Source organism: Engraulis encrasicolus, chromosome 6 (genome assembly GCF_034702125.1).
Source record: "Engraulis encrasicolus isolate BLACKSEA-1 chromosome 6, IST_EnEncr_1.0, whole genome shotgun sequence".
Classification (NCBI taxonomy): domain Eukaryota; kingdom Metazoa; phylum Chordata; class Actinopteri; order Clupeiformes; family Engraulidae; genus Engraulis; species Engraulis encrasicolus.
The window spans coordinates 21293253-21315147 of NC_085862.1; the positions used below are offsets into that span (position 1 = coordinate 21293253).

Below are 21895 nucleotides of genomic sequence, written 5' to 3' on the forward strand. Positions count from 1 at the left end.
AGTTTAGGGTTGTCTTGATGTATATCTTTAAGCAATTGCTATTTTCATGAATACTGTGTTTGTTAACATTTGGTTTATGATTTGTTTTGTTTCTGACAGATCAAACTGTGTTTGACCTCATCAGTGACCAAGAAATGCGACAGATTTTGGAAGGAAACGTTAAAAAAGTGTGTATTTCTGTTTTTTTCTTCTTCTTTGTTTGGATACAGTTCTACTTAACAGAGTTGTTTGACCAGGGAATGTATGCACAATGTACTGTATGAGTAATTGCTGACTTGTTCAGCCTCCTCATGTTAATTCAGCTATGTTTAGAGTGACTACTGTAATTATGCTGTAATCACAAAACTGTTTCAACAGCGGCAGATAAACCAGCCCCTAATTAACCCTTCACTGCCCTTTGTGTATTTAGGGCATGAGACGGCATGTTCAGATGTTTGAAGGGCCGCTTCTAAAAGTAAGTGTATAATTCATATTTGCAATACTGTGGACTGATTTTAAAATGTACCCCTATTTATGCAGATTGTGATGGACTTGGACCAAAAAAGCTGAACCACTTTTTAAGTGAGCATTGCTTCAGTCTATGGAAGCGGCATAGATTTCACACATTTGAAGCATTTTCATTCTATTGAATTCTTCATTCCTATAATCATCACTGATGATTATGTAAGCGCTGGTAATATTAAAAATTCTCTAGTTTGGTGTCTTAAACGCACACACTGATCACTCTTCCACTAAAATTAAAAAAAAAAAAAATTGGTCCACTTTTCCATGCAATTTTGAGAATGAAACAAAAAGTTAGTATCTGTACAACTGACTGGTTGCACCTTTATCTGCATGTCAGAGGCCAAGTTGACTGGAGTATCTTGAGGCAGTAAACCTGTATACAACCTCTCTCCCTGCAGTGCCACATTTAATGGCCTCCTCTGTATTTCTCTCTCGTACGCGTAGAGCTCTCGCTTCTTCGGCTGGCGTGCCTATTGGGTCATTCTTCAGGATGGAGTTTTGTCGTGGTACTCCAAACAGTACGTATCACATTTCTATGATACAGTATCAAATTTCAAGTTTATTTATTTAACAAAGGGACAGCATATATTACCAGCATTTAAAACCAAGTGCTAAATATACAGGACTGTAGCCATGATGCTATGGTATGTGTCAGCAATTTGTAACTCCGTCTTCAGCTTCAGTAGGGCGGAGCTGTGGGTCATGCAGTTTGGTGTGCTGTACTTTGATGTTTTTGACTGACAGTTTTACCCCCAAAAAGGTCCGACGCAGCAAATTTAAACAACAGACAAGGATGTAAGCCGTTAACACAAGCCAATTGCATGGTACGTTTGTTTAAAATGCTAAATTCTTCACAACAAGTCAGCACTTCATTTCTCAATAGAATACTGTGTTGGTGAGGCCGAAATGGCCAGGTAGAATACTGTATCTTTGAAATACTGTATGTCCCAATGGCTGAAATTAAATAAATGAATAAGCATGAACAAAGACATGTATTTATACCAGGTTTTTTATTATTATAATTGTGTTCTGCAAATACACTTCTCTTGCTGTCTTTTCTCTGTAGATCAAAGCGAAGGATAGCTCCTACTTTACGGTGAAGTGTTTTGATGACAGTGTCCATAATTTCAAAGTGCTGCCAAAGCACAACCCAGAAGTAACCAGGAAGGTGAGCCTTTGATGCCTGTTACCTATGTACAATTTTAATTGGACATCCATCTTTCATAAATATATTATTTAAGTTGTGATAGGCCACCGCTCATCTGTTTAGAAGGTGCAGGATTCAGTAAAATATTCTGTATAAAAAGAAGACAATCCGCACACTTCAGGTCTATTTTTTGTGTAAAGAAGCTTTACTTGACTTGCAAGCTTTCGGTCCTTAGACCTTCATCAGGCAGACTGCATACAAACAGTGCTTGTGGTTAATATACATAAATATATTATTCAAAAGAGTTTAGTTGTTGGCAGCTGGACTACTTTTCTGGAGCTTGAACACCACTATAAGTAAACATTGTGTGTGTGACTGTGCGCGTGTATGTATGTGACCGCAGACGCTTTAACACAGACTCACAAGAACTGTGCTGTGTAACAGCTGGAAGGGGTTGATCTGATGTCACTCATTAAATAGGCGTCCCTAGAGTGGCTCACTCTCAATTAACTGAACAAATATCTCCCCTCACGACCATCTCATGCACCCTCCTTCACCTCCATGGTGGAGCACAAGAGCCATGGGAATTGACCATGACCTCTCCTCTACTCACTTCTCCTCTCCTCACCTCTCCCTTTCTCTTCTGATTTTCTCTCCTCTCCTCTCCTCTCCTCTCCTCTCCTCTCCTCCTCTCCTCATCTTATCCTCCCCTCTGCTCTCCTCTCCTCTCCTCTCCTCTCCTCTCCTCCTCTCCTCATCTTATCCTCCCCTCTGCTCTCCTCCTTTCCCCATTTTCTCCACGGATTTCCTCTCCTCCTCACTTCTCCTCTCCTCCTGTCCTCCTCTCCTCTCCTCTCTCCTCTCCTCTCTTCTCCTCTCCTCTCGCTTTTCTCTCTTTCCCCCTCTCCTCCTCTGCTCTCCCTACCACTCCTCTCCCCTCCACCACTCTTCTCCTCTCTCCTCTCCTCTCGGCAGCGTTGGCTGGATGCTCTGGAGGAGCACTCTGCCTTCAGTACGCACTACCATACTCAGGAGCAGGCCAGTGAGGAGGAGGAAGAGGAGGAGGTCATGTCCTTGAGTGTGCTCAGCGAATCACTGCAGGTAAGCAGGGAGCAGCAGTAGCAGCAGCTGGAAAAGACACATTCTTTTCAAATCCTGCCCACATACCCCTCCTCCCCCTCTCTCTATCTCTACCTTTGTCCCCCTCTTTGCCATTCTCCTCCTCTTGCACTTTGTTTGTCACCATCTTACACACTCTCGCTTGCTCGTTTTCCCTGCCGCTAAACTCTCTCCTCGTGTCAGTCATTTTTATTCCCCGTTGAATGAGCACAGCTAAATGTCAGAGCCATCCTTGACTGTGGGAGGAGGACAAAAGAATGCAATCTTGAGATTGCGAGTTGCATGGCAGTGTTGCTTTTTTGCCGCAGGTTGTGTTTTTCTTTTTCCTTGCGCTCTGATGGTAAATGATTGTAAATGGCAGCGGTATTGTGCTCTTCTCACATATGATTTCCCATATGATTTTTTTGGTTGCTGGCTGTGCTCTGAGTATTTGAGTGGAGCGATCAAGCCAAGCCAACCAAGACAGAGACGGCCAGCCACAGTGTAATTCCCATCTCTCACTCTGGTCCTCGACCAAGCAGCGCTGTGAAAAAGGAGGTTGATTCCTCATTTATCAGCTCTGCCTTTGATTTGTGGGCGCTGGAAACCAAACCTGCGAAGGGATTTTGCCAGCTTTTTGTAGCTCAGAGATTTTTCTGGAGGCTTAGGCTCTTTTCAGCAGCTTATTCTGGGCTCTGCTGTGTGTGAGAGAGAGGGTTTTGTGAAGGTGAGGTTTTGATCGACAGGTTTGCTGAGCATTTTTCAGCCAGCATAATAAAATATGGAATACTGTATGATTGTGTGGTGTGTGTGTCTGTGAGTCCATGAAGATTCAAGATTCAAGATTTGTTTATTATCTGTTTATTTATTTATTTGTTTATTATTAAGTTTTATTATAGGTTTGAAGCCTATAAAGAGTAAAAATGAATGTGTTTTGGTCTCCTCAAAAAGATAAAAAGAGAGAGGGGGTAGGGGTGGAAATAGTGAAAGAAAGAAAAAAGAAAAGAAAGAGCCTTGTTGTCTTCAGCATGAGTTCAGCAATCTGATTGCTTGGTGAAAAAAACTATCTTGGAGTCTGATAGTGTGAGCTTTCAAGCTTCTATGCCGTTTACCAGATGGTAATATTGCAAACAGTTCATGGTTGGGATAACTAGGATCATTCAAGATTCTCTATATTACTCTACCATATACTGTGTGCGTGCGTGCGCGCCCGCGTGCATGCGAGAGAGAGAGAGAAACTAACTTCTTTCTCTCTGTCTGTCTTCCTTTTTTTTCTTCCCCTCTCCCTTTCTTTCTGTCATCCACATTTTCCCCTCTCCCTGCCCCCCTTCCTTCACAGAGAGCTGAGACATCTCATAAGAAGCTGGAGACCGAAGTGCTGGCCTTTCTCTCCATGGTGAAGGACAATGGGATGGCTGAAAGTAAGTAAGACGCCTCTCTGTCTACTACCTCTCCTTACTATGCACAACAGGCACTCCTCTCTGTCTGTTTAAACTCCTCTCTGTCTGTCTGACTGTCTGTCTGTCTGTCTGTCTGTCTGTCTGTCTGTCTGTCTGTCTGTCTGCAGGCAGCTGTGCTGTTGTCATGTGATTAGTGTCTAATGTGCTGAGACACCACCGTGTGGAAGTGAGGGGCTGTGTATTGGGATGATTCAGAGTGCTCAGCTTGACAGGGAGGGAGCCCATTGAGGAAGCTATTTATAGTGCAGTATGGAGGAGAGGAGAGGAGAGGAGGAGAGGAGTTCTTTCATCCGGCTCTAACTTTCCTGTGGTACTCCTGCATGGGTATTAATACCATCGAGGTAGCATATGGAAAACTCATTGTGAAGCTTAGTTATGCTCACTACTAAATTATGTCGACCATTGCTCACCAGCACGTTTTGGCTGTTGATGGCTCAGGCCGAAATTCGTGTGTGTACATGGCCAATGGCAATAAGCTTAAGAGTGTGATTTTAGCACTTTAAGTTGACAGGTTTTTACTTGTCCGTCAGGCTTTACAAGCATAAGGAAAAGCTGATAAGGATGAACCATGCCGTGGACATCTCTGCTGTTCCTTCATACCCCCTTATCAATTAGAGGAATTTGTCAAAGCATAATATTATTTTGAAGTACCAGCCATCCCAGAGGAGACACAACACATGCGTAGGATGGCATACTGAGCATGTCTTAGAAGGTTTTGATTGCTTGTTCTCATTCCATCAGACAAGTTGTGCTGGTTCTGTCTGGAGCCACACAAGTGAATGAATACATTTTCTGATTCAGATACACTTTCATATAGGTACTGCTTCCATCCCTCGTCAAGTTAACCTGATAGTTGGAAATCTGTGTAGGCATTCACAAAAATAGGCCAGACCAGATACACAGAGATAAGGATAATAGGATTTATCTTATCGGAGTTCATCACAAGTGTGGATTACTTTTCCCCAGACCCTGCAGACATGCGTGCATGTGCAGGGGCAGGGGCAGAGAGGCGTGTGTGGTTGTTTCCTTGTGTGTGTGTGTGTGTGTGTGTGTGTGTGTGTGTGTGTGTGTGTGTGTGTGTGTGTGTGTGTGTGTGTGTGTGTGTGTGTGTGTGTGTGTGTGTGTGTGTGTGTGTGTGTGTGTGTGTGTGTGTGTGTGTGTGTGTGTGTGTGTGTGTGTGTGTGTGTGTGTGTGTGTGTGTGTGTGCTCGCCTGTCGCCTCCGCTGTATTTGGCTCTCTGGGCTTTTACTTTCTGGCCTGGCTTCCCTGTGTGCTGCTTTCATTAAATCAGTTTTCAGTTAAAAAGCTTATAGAGTATCAGCAAGCTTATGCGAGCAGTGTTGGAGTATTCTCTAACACCCAATGGCACTTGCACCATGCTGCACCAATCCGTCTAATCCTTACAGAACCAGAGTATCCCCTACAGTCAATTACAAATTATGCACATGCGCAGCCTTTGGGCCACTGCCAGTCTTTTCAGTGGGGGAATAAATCCTCTTTAAAAGATAAACAATTTATATTATTTTATTTTGTGATAATGGAACAAAAATGTACAGAGAATAATAACAAAAAAAAGTTCATATTCAGGTTACCTAATCCCTAATAAAAATGCAATGGCAGTATTGAGAGGTGCAAATATGATGAGAAATGCTGACCCAGTTGGCGCACACCGAGATTCAAGAAGAGCTGCTGGGGCCACACGGATGTGGACTTTGATGAAGCCGTATGTCGAAGCATTAGTCAAGTCAAGTCAAGTCAAGTAGGTTTTATTGTCAATTTCTTTACATGCACTGGTCATACAAAGAATTTGAAATTACATTTCTTGCTTTCCCATACAGACATAGACTAATCTAGGTAAGGACATAGACAGTATAGACATAGACAGTACTTATACATGGACTTAAGACAGTATGGACATAGACAGTGCTCATACAGACATTTAAAGTGCAAGACTGGACAACAGAAGACTTGTAGAGGACATACATTAAGAGGTATTGTTGTGCTTTTCTGCTTTTCCTAAAAAAGTCCTTTACAGCGTTCTGACATGGTAATAGTAGCATTTTGAAGAAAAATATATATTAAAAAGGTCTGTCAAGTACACCAGCAGCGTGTGTGTGTGTGTGTGTATGTGTGTGTATGTGTTTAGTGCAGGTAGAAGGTGCGGTGTGCGTCTGTGTGTGTGTTCGTGTGTCTGTGTGTGTGTGTGTGTGTGTGTGTGTGTCAGTGTGTGTCAGTGTGTGTATGTTTGGGTTTAGTGCAGAAAGTGCAGTGTGCTTGTGTGTGTGTGTGTGTGTGTGTGTGTGTGTGTGTGTGTGTGTGTGTGTGTGTGCATGTTTTGAGTTAGTGCAGGTTGAAAGTTCAGTCACAAGTATAGTAGTGCAGGTGGAATGTTCAGTCGCAGATATGGTGGTGGGGGATGGGGGGGGGGGGGTTGTCAGTGGCCGGGCTGGCTAGAGGCTGACAGTGGCGGATCTTGATCGCTTGGTGCATTGTGCTGCTCGCCAGCCTGGTGGTACGGGAACGGAGGCGCCTGTACCTCTTTCCAGAGGGCAGGAGGCTGAACAGTTTGTGTGCAGGGTGGCTTGTGTCTTTGATGATCATCAGTGCTTTCCGGGTGAGGCGTGTGGTGTAAATGTCCTGCAGGGAGGGGAGTGGTACTCCAATGATCTTCTTCGCTGTGTTCACAACACGCTGGAGTGTCTTCCTGTTTTTCTCCGTGCAGCTTCCTCCCCACACTGTGATGCAGTTGGACACGACGCTCTCTATGGTTCCTCTGTAGAATGTTGTCATGATGGAGGGTGTAGCACTTGCCTTCTTTAGTTTGCGCAGGAAGTAGAGACGCTGATGGGCCTTCTTCGCCTGGGGCCTCTTCTTCATTAGTCTTAATGCTCTGAAAAATAAATAACAGAAAATAGACATCCTTGTGGCACCAGCTTTTTCTCCTTTTTATTTATGATCTATTCCTGCACGGGTTGCACAGCATTGTTACTTTAGAAGTGCAGAGTACATATTTGTATATGTATTTGTATTGTATATATTGTTCTCCAGGAGCTACTGAGGCTTTGTAGTTTCATAGCTGTGAAGGCTGGGATGGGGTGGGGTGGGGTGGATGTTGGGGGGTGTTATCACCTCCAAGAGGAAGTGCTATTGTTTGGCAATGATGACATTTCCTGACACAACAACTTGCAACTGCAATGTCATTCTAACTCATGGGATAGATAGCTACTCTGGTGATTCGTCAGATGACAAGAATTGAAAACATCTTACTTCATTGTCTTTTTAAAATCTTCCTTCATTGGATGTGAAAATGGTGAAAATAATGATGAGTTGTCTCCAGGCTAACTGGAGGCTCCAGGAGACAGCACCACGGAACTTTGGTCTAATGACATTCTTTTTTGTAAGAACGTTCTTTTATATTTGTTTCACTCCAAAACATAGGAAGAAAACAATGTTCACATATTTCCGCAGTGGCCATTATTTGCCATGGCATATATATTTTTTAGAGTTTTTAGAAAAAGATAGCCTTTTGTAGCTAGTTCTCAGCCGTGAGGAAGTCAACTTTGGTTCTACCACGGTGACCTCAGTAGACCTCTCACTACAGTATGAGGCAGGTTCAGCATTCTCTGCATATCTTGCATTAGTAGCTGCTTTGGCAAACCACAACAACCACAGTCACATGAAAGCAGTGTCACATGGCCATGAAACTATGAGGACACAGCCTATGGTGTGTAACTTGATGGAATTGCTTGGCCACAGGAAAAACTGTGCTCCTGTAAAGGGGAAGCTGATATGATGTCAATAAACAACCAATAAATCAATAGTTCCTCTAATTATTTTATTGGATAGGATATTTTATTACAGACTCCAGGCTCCGTAAAAACATAGAGAAGACCATACAAGCACAATACAAATACAAGGCAAGGTGAACCGTAACATACATACAAACATCTACATGTATTCCAGTGTTTCCACATTTCAGAGAAATAACCTGTACAACTTTTATTTTGTTTATTTGTCAGAAAGTGCAAAATATTGTGCTGTTTTTTTACTCAAGTCTACATATTAATTTGTTTGTAAAATTCTTCAACAGTACATGAAAAGTGGGGACATTACTATATTTATCATATTATTTCGTACAATGTTACCCAAAGCAAGTCACCCTTAAGGTGATGATACTAATGGCGACTTTTTATGCAATGTGTTTGGGCTCCAATACTACAAGTACAACATGTGGTTAAACTTGTACACACAAGGCCATAAACATGCAGTGACCTACTGTAGAGTCCCACTATCCATGCACATACAGTACATAGCTAAGGACTGCAATTGCTTTATTGAAAACTGTGTAGTTCACCATCTAAAGCTTTAGTTTTCCTTTTTACTTTACGAGGGAGTGAAAGTTACTTTAGCTGACATAAGCTTCATCAAGTTAGGTTCTACAGCATGTTGCATTTCAATGAGGGCCATTGACGGAGACTTAATTCGTCATTAGGAAATACAGAGGGCTTCAGCATCAAGCATTCAGGTGACTTGATTGTTACAATAAAGCAGTGTTTCTCAAACTTTTTCAGACCGAGGACCACTTTGTCCCCCCCAAAAATTATCGGGGACCACCTGTCAACTGAATTGGCAGTTGATGGATGCTAATTTGACACTGCTAATTTTTATGCAGATCACTTACTTTTTATTCACATTATAAGCCTGTCTTATTGTGTTGAAAACATGAAAATGTTACAAATATAGCCTACTGCTAGCTTATCTTGGAAAAGTCGAAATCCCCTCACGGACCACCTGAGCTCTGTGGCGGACCACTAGTGGTCCCCGGACCACACTTTGAGAATCACTGCAATAAAGCTAATAATGATAAGCTAATAGTGTATGAATAGTGCAAGTGTTTCTCCAGCTGAAAATGTAAAGAGCTGTGGCGGTTTTAATTCAAATAAGGTCAAAATACGTGTTTCATTTGAGTCATAGGCTGAAAAAGAGCTTAAGAGAGCAAGTAAGGAGTTAAGTACATTGATTTTTTTTTTCTCAATGGACATGGTAGAATATGGTCAAGCTGCATAAGAACCGATGCCAGTTCTAGCAGGCAATCCAGCTCTTAGAAGTTGAGTTGTGTAGAGTAGGAGAATGCCCTAGGGGCCTACAGCTGCTTTGGCAGTTTGCCCATTTAAATTCATTCATATCAGTAGTTCCCAAACTTTTCCAACTCGAGGCCCACTTGAAAACTCACAAATGTTTGCGGCCCTCCTCTAACACAATAAATAATGCTGTGTGTGCACTGTTGCGTAATACCGTAGCTCAAATAGTCAACAGTAACACACATGCACAAATATTATTTAGGCTTTCAGAAAATAATTTCACGGCCCACTTGGAATACCTTCACTGTCCACTGGTGGGCCCCTGCCCACAGTTTTGGAATCACTGATTTATTGAATTATTTATTAATTTGGGATCTCTTAGATATAGCCTGTCAGAATGTATCTCTCTCCCCTTCTTAACTGCCATCTATTTCCAAAGAGAAGGCTTGGGCAGAATGTCACTTGTAATTAAGCAACATGTCTTTGAGTTGGAATGGGCTGCCTGTGTGCGTTTGCCACCCTTTGGACCCTCTCTGTTGCATAAACCATCCTCTACAGCAGTGTTTCCCAACCAGGGGTATGTGTACCACTAGGGGTATGTGAGCACACTGCAGGGGGTAAGTGGAAAAGATGAATCACAACAGATGTATGGAATACAGCCACAGTGGGATAGAGGAAGAATGCGTACATTCATGGTATGACAAAAATGCCAGAGGTGTTCATAGTCAAAATTAAATTCATGGTGCAAGCACATGATATTACATAGCTATTACATCAGTTACTCCATTGTACCTACTGTATTGCTACTGAAAAACACAAAAAACTAACAAGAACCCACCACAAAATTTGATTCAACCAGTGCATAGTTAACTGATCGTAAGAAAAGTACATAGGTCTACTGGATTTTAGAAAAGTTACCTGCATTGAATGGAATCTGAGATCCTTTTTGAACTTTCACTTTTGACATCTCTTAAAAGCCTTAAGGGCTAGGCTACCCAAATCAAAGCAGATTGGGAACCACGGCTCTACAGCACAGACAACTGCTAACTACGAGCATTATATCAGTAGAGTAGAGTAGTCCACTTAATTAATCCCAGAGGGAAATGAAGGTGTCCAGCAGTGCACACGTAATACATATTGCTCACATCACACACACACACGCACACACACACACACACACACACATACATATATACACACACACACACACACACACACACACACACACACACACACACACACACACACACACACACACACACACACACACACACACACACACACACACACACACACACACACACACACACACACACACACAACACACACACACACACACAACACACACTTACATACACATGGGCCATTGACGTCTAGTCGTTGATTTCTAGTAACAGACGTCAGGTGGTACAACCACAGCTAATGCCCATAAATTAAGTTAATTAATAATTGGTCATCAATGTACAAGCAATGAATATGTGTCGCCTGTTACTAAACGCCTGCTACTAAAAAAACATCAATGGTCCACATACAGTACACAAAATACACAGTGCATAGATCCAGCATGTTACTTATTGACACGTCTGCATACATGCATACCTACAATCATTAATTTAGCTCTGAAATAAAACGTACAGTACATACTCGTATATTTTGGTGTATTGCCACAATGGCAGTACCACAGAGATCCACTTTGGCTTTATGCCTATTGTTTGTTTTGACTAGTTATATTTTCATTTGTGTGTCAGCTAGGCTGAAAGAGAGGAGTACCCTCAACTGCATTTCCGACAATATGAATAAATGTCTCCATTCCATCCTTGGCTGCGCCTCTGCCCCCTCCAGGGCTTTCTGCGGGCATGGTAGCGTCAGCTAGGTGTAATGTAATGTAATGTAATGTAGTGGTGATGTGTTGCACCTCTTGTGTAAGCATGTTCTTTGCCTTGGCTGACGTGCCATCCCTTTCCCTCCTTCCAGAGCTTCCTGCAGGCATGGTCCAGAAGGTTCGGGATATGTGTGAGCTCTCTAATGAGACATGCACCTCCTTACGCGGATGCATCGATGTTTTCTCCAAACAGGAAGGGGTAGGTGGCAATCCATGTATGCATAGCTCCAAACTGAAACATTTTTAGTTGGATGAAGGAAGAGTTGAAGTCACACACACACACACACACACACACACACACACACACACACACACACACACACACACACACACACACACACACACACTGAAATATGTCCTGGGTATTTCATCATCAGCAGAGTACTTGAGACACTCATAGATTTGAAGTTAAGAGTACATAAATGTTGAATTAGCATGAAGTGTTAATTGTTGTTTAAGTGTAAGTGTAAGTGGTAATTATTGTCAGACTCTTCTGGTTGTACTTACTCTGTAAGTGTTGAATTAACTCTGTTATCTGTAATATATTATACTGGACACAGAGGTGCACAGGCTAACTATAGGACAGATTGTTTTAGAGGAGAGTGAAGGAAACAACCATCTGGAACAGCCAACATTGAACTTAAATACCGTAACTCAATTTGAAATGTTATATTTGGGGGACTCCATTGACGTGTTGCTAAGTACAGTACTGTGGGCTATATAGATGCTGGATGGGTTTGTGGGTGCTTTGGGGCATGACTTTTTGGCTGTAGTTACGATTGATCAAATGTAATTGACCTAGTAAATACAAATACTGTGTAGATAAATTTGTAGAAACATGCACAACACATTTATTTCAGCAATGAATTTTAAATCAGGCTTCGCCACGAAGGTAAGGCATTCCATTCTAACAATGTCACAGTCCAGTTGACATGTGATTTCAGGGTTTGATGACTCAAACTATGCCGCTTCTGCGACTGGCTAGTCTCACGTATTGTGTTCAAAGAGTTCCGAATGTGGATTATTGTGATGTTTGTATAACAATAGACCTATTAGACCTAATAGACTGTGTTCTGAGGTTGCAGGGAACAACAACTCGCCCTGATCAGAATGGGTCTTGTGTGGTTGAGGCTTTGTGGTTTCTGATTGAAAGCAAACACCATGTGCATTGAGTGCTGTTAAAGTGATACTGTCCCATTTTTGGAAATAAGTTTATTTTACACCTCCCCTTGAGCTAAATGATAGGGTTTTACCATTCACCTATACTTTCAACCGTTCTCTTGGTATGGCAGTGCAAATTTTACCACCATGCTAGCAGTTAACATTGAGTCCTATGAGACCAGCTGGCGGCTAACTGATCTCATAGCACTCAGTGTTAACTGCTAGCTTGGAGGTAAAATTTGCACTGCCATACCCAGAGAACGGTTGAAAGTATAAGAGAATGGTAAACCCCTATTATTTAACACAAGGGGAGGTGTAAAATAAGCGTATTTCCAAAAATGGGACAGTATCACTTTAAATGACGGAGCGAGTAGGGAAAAGCGTGTGGGGTGTTGGGCATCTGTTGACAGGGCAAGTGTGAGATGTTTGGCGCTGCTGTGCCTGGGGCCATCAGGTGAGGAGAAGAGGAGGAAGCGGTGTAAGGGGTGTGGGGGTCCGGGGCAGTGGTGGCTCACTATGAGGCTGAGGCATTTCGGCAGGCGGCAGGAAGGTGTGTGTGCGTGCGTGCGTGCGTGAAATTTCCCCCGTTCATCATTACTACATGATCTTACCCCATGGCAGGTATAATATGGCTTGGAGGACATTTGATGCACGGACCTCAAGCCTTCCAAAGTCTTCTGTGTTTGTGCGTTTGTTCATCTGTGTCTGTCCGTGTCTGTCTATCCAAGCACCCATGCACTAGTGTTGATATCATTTCATCTTTGAAATGCTCTTAATATGTTACGAAATCATAACCAAAAACCTCCTTAATTGCTTTTTTTGTACTTAGCCTCAGGTGTCTCGATCCTGATCATGCAAATGAGAGTGTTAATTATTAGACCTTGAAATAGCTTGAAACTCAGGGGAGTGAGTACACTTTATAATTGACATGTCTCTCATCTGACTTTTTATCTGTTTGGTTTTAAAGGAATGGTATACAATTTTTGGAAATGTGCTTATGTTCATGTTTTTGCCCAGATCATCATTGATTTTTTTGTGCTTTGTATCAGAAAGATGCATGGTTGTATTTGTTACATTTCAGCACATTACCCAATGTCAGTCATTATGTAGTTTTGTGAGTATGGTGTGCTGTGCATATGTATTATGTTTGTGTTTGCGTGAATATGCATAGTATGCGTGTTATGCATTGTTTGTTTGTTTGTTCGTGTGTGCGTATGTGTGTCTGTGTTTGTGTACGTGCGTGTGTCAGGCGCGTAGCCAGCGTCTGGAGCAGGAGGTTGAGAAGAATAAGATCCTGTCAGAGGCTCTGCAGACACTCGCTACGGAGCACCACGAGCTGGAGCAGTCGGTCGTCAAGGGCTCCTCACAGCGCAGCGCACTCAGCGAAGACGAATTCTATGACGCTGTGTCTGGTGAGGACAAAGAGGTTGAGGGAGAGTGTGAGTGAGTGAGTGAGTGAGCATATGGGAGCAAATATACAGTGTGTGTGTGTGTGGGTTGGCTGAAGACATGGAGTAGATTGTACTCTACATGAGATTAATTTTAGTTCTGGTTCTGGTATATAGTATGATTACCCAAAGCTCTAAGGCATCATATGGAAACCAAAATCACAGTTGTGAGTTGTGCTGAAAATGACTGTGGCCAACCAACATGTTGTGCTCTGATAGCCTTCAGCATTTCGCATAGCAGCAGTGACAACTGTTGATGATGTAATCCGAGGTCACGGTGCACCCAGTCTTTAACCCACAACCTTTCATGCGGGTGGGAGGTCACCAAGTGGGCTACACGTCAGGGCTCTAGTGAAGTCAGTAGCATATCTACAGGGAAGCAGACAGGGGGGGACAAACGGGTCAGTTGCCCCAGGTCCAGGAAGAATGGGGGCCAAGAAATAGGTCCTCATTGCATTGTTCATATTGAGTGGTGGGCCTTTCAAATGACTATGACCTGGGCACGGCCAAAGTTGTCAGTGGCCCTGTGTATCTGTATCTGAGGCTTTGGAAGGGAAGTGCTCTAATGCTCCTTGATAATAAAGAAACCTAGGGCTTGGCCATGGCTCAAATGTCGAAGGCACCATACCAGCGACCTGAGTTTGATTCTGGCCTCAAGGTTATTTCCCAATCCTCCCCCATCGCTCTCTCTCCCAATGATTTCCTGTCACACTCTCAAATTGCCCTGTCTAAATAAATGCTGTAAAGAAAAAAATCTTTACCAAAAAGGAATGATGCCTATGCCTAACCTAAGCTACACAGAGACGGGTCTGGTCCTCCTAACTTACTGACTTGCGCCCATGGGGGGCGGCAATGCAAAATCTGCCTCTCACCCTGTTAGGACTTCAACATGTTAAGACATTAACAGGCCTCTGTAATACATTTTGCAGTTATCAAAATGGCAATGGCCAAGTTATAATTTATTATTAAAAAGAACTGTGTTCTTGGCGTAGTGATAATGAAGTACTGTGGTAGTAAGTCTTTTCAATCACTATTACAGTGTGACATTGGTGGAAAGTTGTGCGTTATGAGGCTACAAACCTCTGAAACAAACCTGATACAAAGGATTAAAAGACTTCATTTGGTAGTGCTCCATTTCTAAACTGTTGTTCACTTCAGCGCACCACCTGCTGTACAACCACCCACTTTTACTAACAAACTCCCCCCTGGAGAAACCGGAAGGCCTGGTATTAGCTAATGTTATTATCAAGTTTGCACTGGCAAATTCAGCTCCAGAGAGAGAGAGAGCTGTGGGCTGGTGTGGTGTGAGCGAGTGCCCTTTAAAAGCCACGTGATACCTGGTTCAGGTTACCATGACCAGAGGTGTAGGGTGCAGTCAGGTAGCAGACACGCCATCCCCCCTAACTCCTGCATCCCGAGCAGACACCCCATCCATACCGCACATCCTAAGCACACGCCTGTGCTCCTCTCCTCCCCTTTCCTCTCCTCTCCCCTGAGCAGATTCGGAGTCTGAACGCTCGCTGAGCGGCTTCGAGACTCTGGCCAGCCGCTCCGTGGACGACGAGGACGAGAGAGAGGTAGAGGAGGACGAGGAGGAGGAAGGCTCGGAGCTCTTCCGCAGCACACGCAGCAGGCCGGCCACCGCCATGTCCCAGGAGGATCGCCGTGGCGATGAGGAGGACGAGGAGCCCAGGACCAATGGGGTCAAGAAACACAGGTACAGTGTGTCTCTCACATATCACATATCACACACACACACACACACACACACACTCAAGAAACACAGGTACAGTTTTTCTCTCACATATCACACACACACACACACACACTCAAGAAGCACAGGTACAGTTTGTCTCTCAGATATCACACACACACACACACACATAGACACACTCAAGAAGCACAGGTAGCGCGTATCTCACACACACTCAAACACACACAAGAAGTACAAGTAAAATGTGTCTCTCTCACACAAGCACACACGCACAAAGAAGTTTGCATGCAGCATGGACATTCAACAACCCATTCACACATACTCAGACAAACTTAACTTTTGTTCACAGCACCTTGTGGTGAATAATTCGCCAGTTATAATGACTTATTAAGTCAACAGCAGAACCAGGTTTTAAGTGCACACTTGCTGGGGTTGTACAACTTGTTCTGTTTGTTAAGCCTAAACTCTCAAGATGTGAACTTCCACAACGTCGAATTGATTTTTGCCTCCCCTTCCACTTTTGAAAGTCTGAACTAGAATCTGTTTCCAAAACAAGATAGACACCTACACCTCTGGCTGAATTTGTTGTTGATGGTCAGTGCTGGCCGGTGAATAATTTAGGCTAGATTGTGCTGAGGAGGGTCTCACAATGAAACGCTGGCATTAAAGATTGATGATCTCGCTGTGTATCGGCGTAATTGGAACTGTGAAAGCGCCCCGTGTGTTGACTGATGTGTTTAGTTTCAGTGGCCGGGTGATTGACGGCCAAAACAAGTTTCATAACAACACGCATTAGTCTGCCCCGACCGGAGATCGCAGGGTTGGGAGACAGAAAATTGCAGAAAGCTGAAACTTTTATTCGTTATTCACTTTCTCTATGCATGAGCTAGGAATAATATATTTGTGTTTTTTCAAGGTTTTATTTCAAAACAGTTTAGTTTTACTTTTCTTGTGTATGAACCTTAATCAAACACATCCTGAGTGTCCTTGAAACTTGAAAAGTAAATGTAGAAGGAGTTGATGTTTCGGCATAAATGCATGTCGAATGTTGAAAGCTTAGGGGTCAAGGGTCATCGTAGTTGCCATAGCCCAATAAATCAATGCTGCTAGTCCTATAGCAATAGCTGGACCAACGAAGAAAAGCGTTTGGCAAACTTCTTATTTTTACATCTTCAAATTTGAATGCCTCTGATCAGTCATTACCAAATATTTCACATTTTCACGCTGTGAAACTTTATTTTTCTCTGTCTCAGTCTCTCTCTCTCTCTATCTCTATCTCTATCTCTATCTCTATCTCTCTCTCTCTCTCTCTCTCTCTCTCTCTCTCTCTCTCTCTCTCTCTCTCTCTCTCTCTCTCTCTCTCTCTGTGTATTTAGTATACAGTAGGCATCAGTATAAGGTCTGCAATAGGCCAGTCACCTGGACCAGGTATCGAGGCGATAATGGTCATTATTGGCTCTGCAGAAGTGGCCTGCTGTACTTCTGAACTTGCCCCTCCAACCCTGTCCTCTCCCCTCTCAACTCGGCCCTCTCACCACCCCTCTGCCCTCTCACCTCTGCCTGTTCACTAAGCCTGTGCCCTCTCCCTTCTGCCCTACTGTTGGCACCGCTGCTAGGATGCCTGGCCAAGGAGCAGTTGCTTATACTGATTGCCTGGGCTGAAGTGTAAGAAAGATCCCACACATTATCCATTCCACCCGCAGCTAACTTTTAATACAATGTATCTGAAGAAGTCCGGTTGACCGAAATGTTGCATTAACCCATTGTGTCCTGGAGCGACATATACACTGCATTAAGGTTCTTGAGATTTTAGCTGTTTCATTAAAAATGTGGGTATGTTAGAGCTGAATGAACACATTCTCGTGCAAAATGAAAGTCCTAGCTTTTAAATGCTACTTATTTCATGTTTTTGTGTGCTTCGGAGGCTGAGATATTTAGGTTTTAATAGGGAGAGGGCACCTTTTCCAAAAAGGGCTTGGGCTAAAATGGGTTAAAGTAATTACCTGGTGTAATGGACAGTGTGGAAATGTTACACAATTGTTCAGTGTACCAACTATGCACAGTACTGACACTAGCTGCGGTTGCGCCACCCACAAATCTGCTTCTAAAAGCATCAATGACCCCAATGTTCTGCTGTCTGGACACAGCAGCTTCAGCTTGCCTCGCACATATATACAGTGAACACCACTATGTACTCTCTGCCTTCAATCAGTCATTTTCAACAATTCAATGCCACAAATGTGTCCTGGATGACAGAAAGTAGGTTTTATACTGTACTGTATATGATCTGTTAAAAACCTTATACTGTATGTACCAGTAGATGGTGTGTTGAATAGTCAATGATTTCCATAGTTGTCTTCAAGGTAAATGTACGCACATTAGTGTCTTCTTATGATTCGATTGCTTTTTCCTCCCCAGGACCACCTTGCCAGCTCCCATGTTTTCCAGAAATGACTTCAGCATCTGGAGTATTCTACGGAAATGCATTGGAATGGTACGCCCCCACTGGTAAAAAAAAATATCACACACACACTTTGCTGTAGCTGCTGGTGGTCAAGAGGTTCAGTCAGAAGTCAGTCAACTACCCGACTCACCATATTAAAAGCATTGTGTGTGGGTTTTTTTGCATGTTGAAGTCAGATGTCTGTGGCATTGTGATAGTGGATGACAAGTGACAGTTCAGAGAATGAGATACTTTATTCTGGTTGTCATGGTGTTGAAGGTAGGTTTCAGCTCCTGCAACAATGGTCATGTAGCTAACAACCAGTGCTGATTACAGTCATGCTCAAACTCTCTCTGTCTCTCTCATTCTCTCTCTCCTTTCATCTCTCCCTCTGTTCAATTCCCCTTCATCTTACTCTCTCCCGCTCCCTCTGCCTCTCCTTTCCGCTGTCCATCTCCCTCATCTTTTAACACCCTACTCCCTATCTCCCCTGTCTGTTTCTCTCTCCCTCTGTCCAATCTTCCTTAATCTCTCTCTCTGTATATATATATATATATATATATATATATATATATATATCTGTCTCTCTTTCTCTCTCTCCCCCTCTCTCTCACTCTCTCTCACTCTTTTAACATTCTCTCTTTCCTACCCCCCCACCCCCTCTGACCAATCTCCCATAATCTCTCTCTCCGTCCCCATCCCTCTCTACCTCCCCCTCTCCCTTGCCCCCCTCTCTTGCCTTTTTCCACCGCTGTCTGTCTATCTACCAAGTTCCCTTTTCTCCCTCTTCTTTAATCAACCTCTAATTCCTTAATTCCCTTTCTTTTTCTCCCTCCGCTCCTCACTCTTCATCTGTCTTTCCCTCTCTGCCTGCCTTCGTTTCTCTCCCTCTTCTCTTGTCACCCTCTTCCCTAATTCTTCTCTCTGACTGTCAACACCACCACCACCTTATCCCCACCTCTCTGTTTTCTCCGCCTCTACTCTCTCCACCTCTGTCAACGCACATTCATCCTTTCTCCTCTCCCCTCTTCACCTCTCCTTTACTCTCTCCATGCCAACTCTTCTCCTCTCTCCACTTCTACGTCACCCCACATATTCCTCCTCTCTGTCTCCTCTCCCCTCTCTGTGTGACCTCCCCTCTCTCTATCTCTCCTCCTCTCGTCTCCTCTCCTCTATCCTTCTCTCTTTTTTCTCCACCTCTCCTCTCCTCTCTCCCCCTCTCCACTTCTCTTCACCCTATCCTCCTCTCTCCTCTTTCCTCCTCTCTCTGTGGCACCTCTCCTCTCCGTCTCCTCTCCTCTCTCCACCTCTCTTCTCGTCTCTTCACCTCTCCTATCGTCTCTCTTCTTCTCCTCTCTCTCCATCTCTCTGCATTCCATTCTCCTCTTCTCTCCTCTCTCCTCCTCTACTCGCCTCTGTCCTCCTGTCCTCTCTACACCTGTCTTCTCCTCTCTCCACCCCTCCACCTACTCTCTCCACATCTCCTCTCCTCTCTCTACCTCTCTTCTCCTCTCTCCACCTCTCTTCACCCCATCCTCCTCTCTTCTCCTCTCCTCTCTGTCTCATTTTTCCACCACTCCTCTCCGCTCCACTTTTCTTTCCCCCCATCCTCCTCTCCTCTGCTCTCTCTTTGCCTCCTCCAGGAGCTGTCCAAGATCACCATGCCGGTCATCTTTAACGAGCCTCTCAGCTTCCTGCAGAGGCTGTCAGAGTACATGGAGCACACGTACCTCATCCATCAGGCCAACGCCACCATCGACTCCATAGAGAGAATGAAGGTAATGAGGGCAAGATGAGGAGCCAAGGGGAGAAGCTATTTCACATTCAGCTCTTTCAAATGATCAACTGTCTTCAGGTCAGGGGTTTTTGTCAGAACAAGTAAAGGGGTTGACTGAGGTGGATGGCTGGGTTAATGACTCACATTTACATTGAAGAAAACAGAAGAAATGTAACCAGGGTGGTTTGAAAATCTCTAGACGTGTCTAGACAGCTTGTGTTTCTTCTTCGAAAAGCATCATCTGTTCATTCGCTTGTAGCGTCGTACTAGGTTTTTTTTGGCCACCATTTTAAAATTCCACTGTCATTCTGAACTGCTCTGAACTGGTCTATTTTGTATGAATGCTTCCCGTGAAAATCTGCCTCTCAGTCACAGGTGTGATTTTTGCTCTGAGCCGTGTGTTCTGTGTGTTGATGTCCCGGCGTGATCCCCCCGTGTGTGCTGGTGTGTTGCAGTGTGTTGCTGCGTTCGCGGTGTCAGCGGTGGCCTCTCAGTGGGAGAGGACAGGGAAGCCGTTCAACCCCCTGCTCGGCGAGACATATGAGCTGGTCAGGTGAGATGACGGGCTCTGCTGTGTTATTGTCTCCCAGCCCACGGCTCCATGGAGATTGGATCTTGTTTTGTTTTTGAGGCCATTTTATTCTTTTGAACTGGAATTGTTTTTTTCAACTATGCACTTTTCTCGTGCTGCGTCTCATTCTCTTTTTGGTTTTATCTATCTGACACCCCCCACCCCCCCACCCCACCCCACCCCCCTCTCTTCACAGAGATGACCTGGGCTTCAGGCTGATGTCTGAGCAAGTGAGCCACCACCCCCCGGTGAGTGCCTTCCATGCCGAGGGGCTGCAGAGGGACTTTGTGTTCCACGGCTCCATCTACCCCAAGCTGAAGTTCTGGGGCAAGAGTGTGGAGGCCGAGCCCAAGGGGGCCATCACCCTGGAGCTCCCCAAGTAAGCGGCCCAGTAACTCTTTGAAGTGGCATCTGTGAGCTTTCCTGGTAAAGGCAAAATAATCATGACACATGTAAAACACAAAATGATCCCTGGAAATATCGCCAGGCATTGTCAACATTTACACACTGTTCCATCTACCTCAAACTCATATTCTTGGAGCTCTCCAAGTAAGCATGTGGCGCAGCGTGTGTAGTCATTATTGTTAGCGTGATCAATTGCAGCAAATAAGAAAATGCATTGGGGTTTTGGGGTTTATTAAAGGGTTAATATATTGGGGCAGTTGCCATGGAGACAGGATAGAGCTCCTACTTTCTGAAGATAGTTGCTTTGTGTTGTATTCCATTTTGTGTTCTATTTTTCTAACTCCACAACCCAGAGGCAATTAAAGTTGCACATGAAAAGAAGACCTACTGAAGGAGAAAGAAAAATGAAAAATGAAAATAAATAAAATTGAAAGAAAGTACTAATACTTCAGAGTTGTCTAACAATCTGAGTGACTAGAACAGTGAAATACTGAAAGAGCAGTTTGAGAGACAATTTTCAGTTCAGATGAACATGTATAAACCGTCAAATGCTAAATACATATTCAATGTACAATACCATTTGACTGTTTGCCCTGCTGTCTTTGTTATTTATCTTTATATATCTCCAAAGCTCACATTTCTCAATCTTTCAATACATGACAATAATGTTGTCAATAAATGCAAACCTGATCCTCCCCACCAGGTTTAATGAAGCCTACACATGGACCAATCCAACATGCTGTGTGCACAACATCATTGTGGGTCAACTGTGGATTGAGCAGTATGGTAACATGGAGATCATCAACCACCAGTGAGTCCTCTAGTTAAATAGCAACAGTATCTACAGAGCACATCATCATACACACTTGTCGTGTTTGTGTTCATGTGCTTCAGAAAGAGTCTAGTCAAATTGACTAAATTGACACTTTCTTTGTATGCACAGATAATGCAGGTACAAGGAAATTGAAATTGCATTGCTCTCTATCCCATGCAAAGACAAAGACATACACGGGACTGACATTAACAGGACAGATATTAAAGTGCAAACCAGGACCGTAACAAGTAACACAGTAACAAGTAATAAGTAATGATGAAATAATGAGTAACATTTGAACCATTTTACATATGAAGCATTTAACATTTTGAAAAATAATCTTTGCTAATGGTAGGAGGAAAAGAACAAAACTAGTAACTAGATTAGTCA

At 43.6% G+C, this 21895-nt stretch overlaps 1 protein-coding gene across 4 annotated transcripts in view; it reads left to right on the forward strand.

Annotated features, from left to right (window-relative positions):
* osbpl1a (oxysterol binding protein-like 1A) overlaps positions 1 to 21895 on the forward strand; it is a 41877-nt gene that overhangs the window by 11274 nt on the left and 8708 nt on the right. For all 4 annotated transcript variants that reach the window (XM_063200881.1, XM_063200879.1, XM_063200880.1 and 1 more), the window contains exons 8-22: positions 100 to 167; positions 410 to 454; positions 949 to 1022; positions 1265 to 1328; positions 1571 to 1672; positions 2627 to 2752; positions 4089 to 4170; positions 11265 to 11371; positions 13583 to 13745; positions 15282 to 15498; positions 17914 to 17989; positions 19582 to 19716; positions 20171 to 20268; positions 20483 to 20665; positions 21395 to 21502. In XM_063200881.1, coding sequence (XP_063056951.1) covers positions 100 to 167; positions 410 to 454; positions 949 to 1022; positions 1265 to 1328; positions 1571 to 1672; positions 2627 to 2752; positions 4089 to 4170; positions 11265 to 11371; positions 13583 to 13745; positions 15282 to 15498; positions 17914 to 17989; positions 19582 to 19716; positions 20171 to 20268; positions 20483 to 20665; positions 21395 to 21502 — 1648 coding nt within the window. The remainder of the gene's footprint in view (positions 1 to 99; positions 168 to 409; positions 455 to 948; positions 1023 to 1264; positions 1329 to 1570; positions 1673 to 2626; positions 2753 to 4088; positions 4171 to 11264; positions 11372 to 13582; positions 13746 to 15281; positions 15499 to 17913; positions 17990 to 19581; positions 19717 to 20170; positions 20269 to 20482; positions 20666 to 21394; positions 21503 to 21895) is intronic.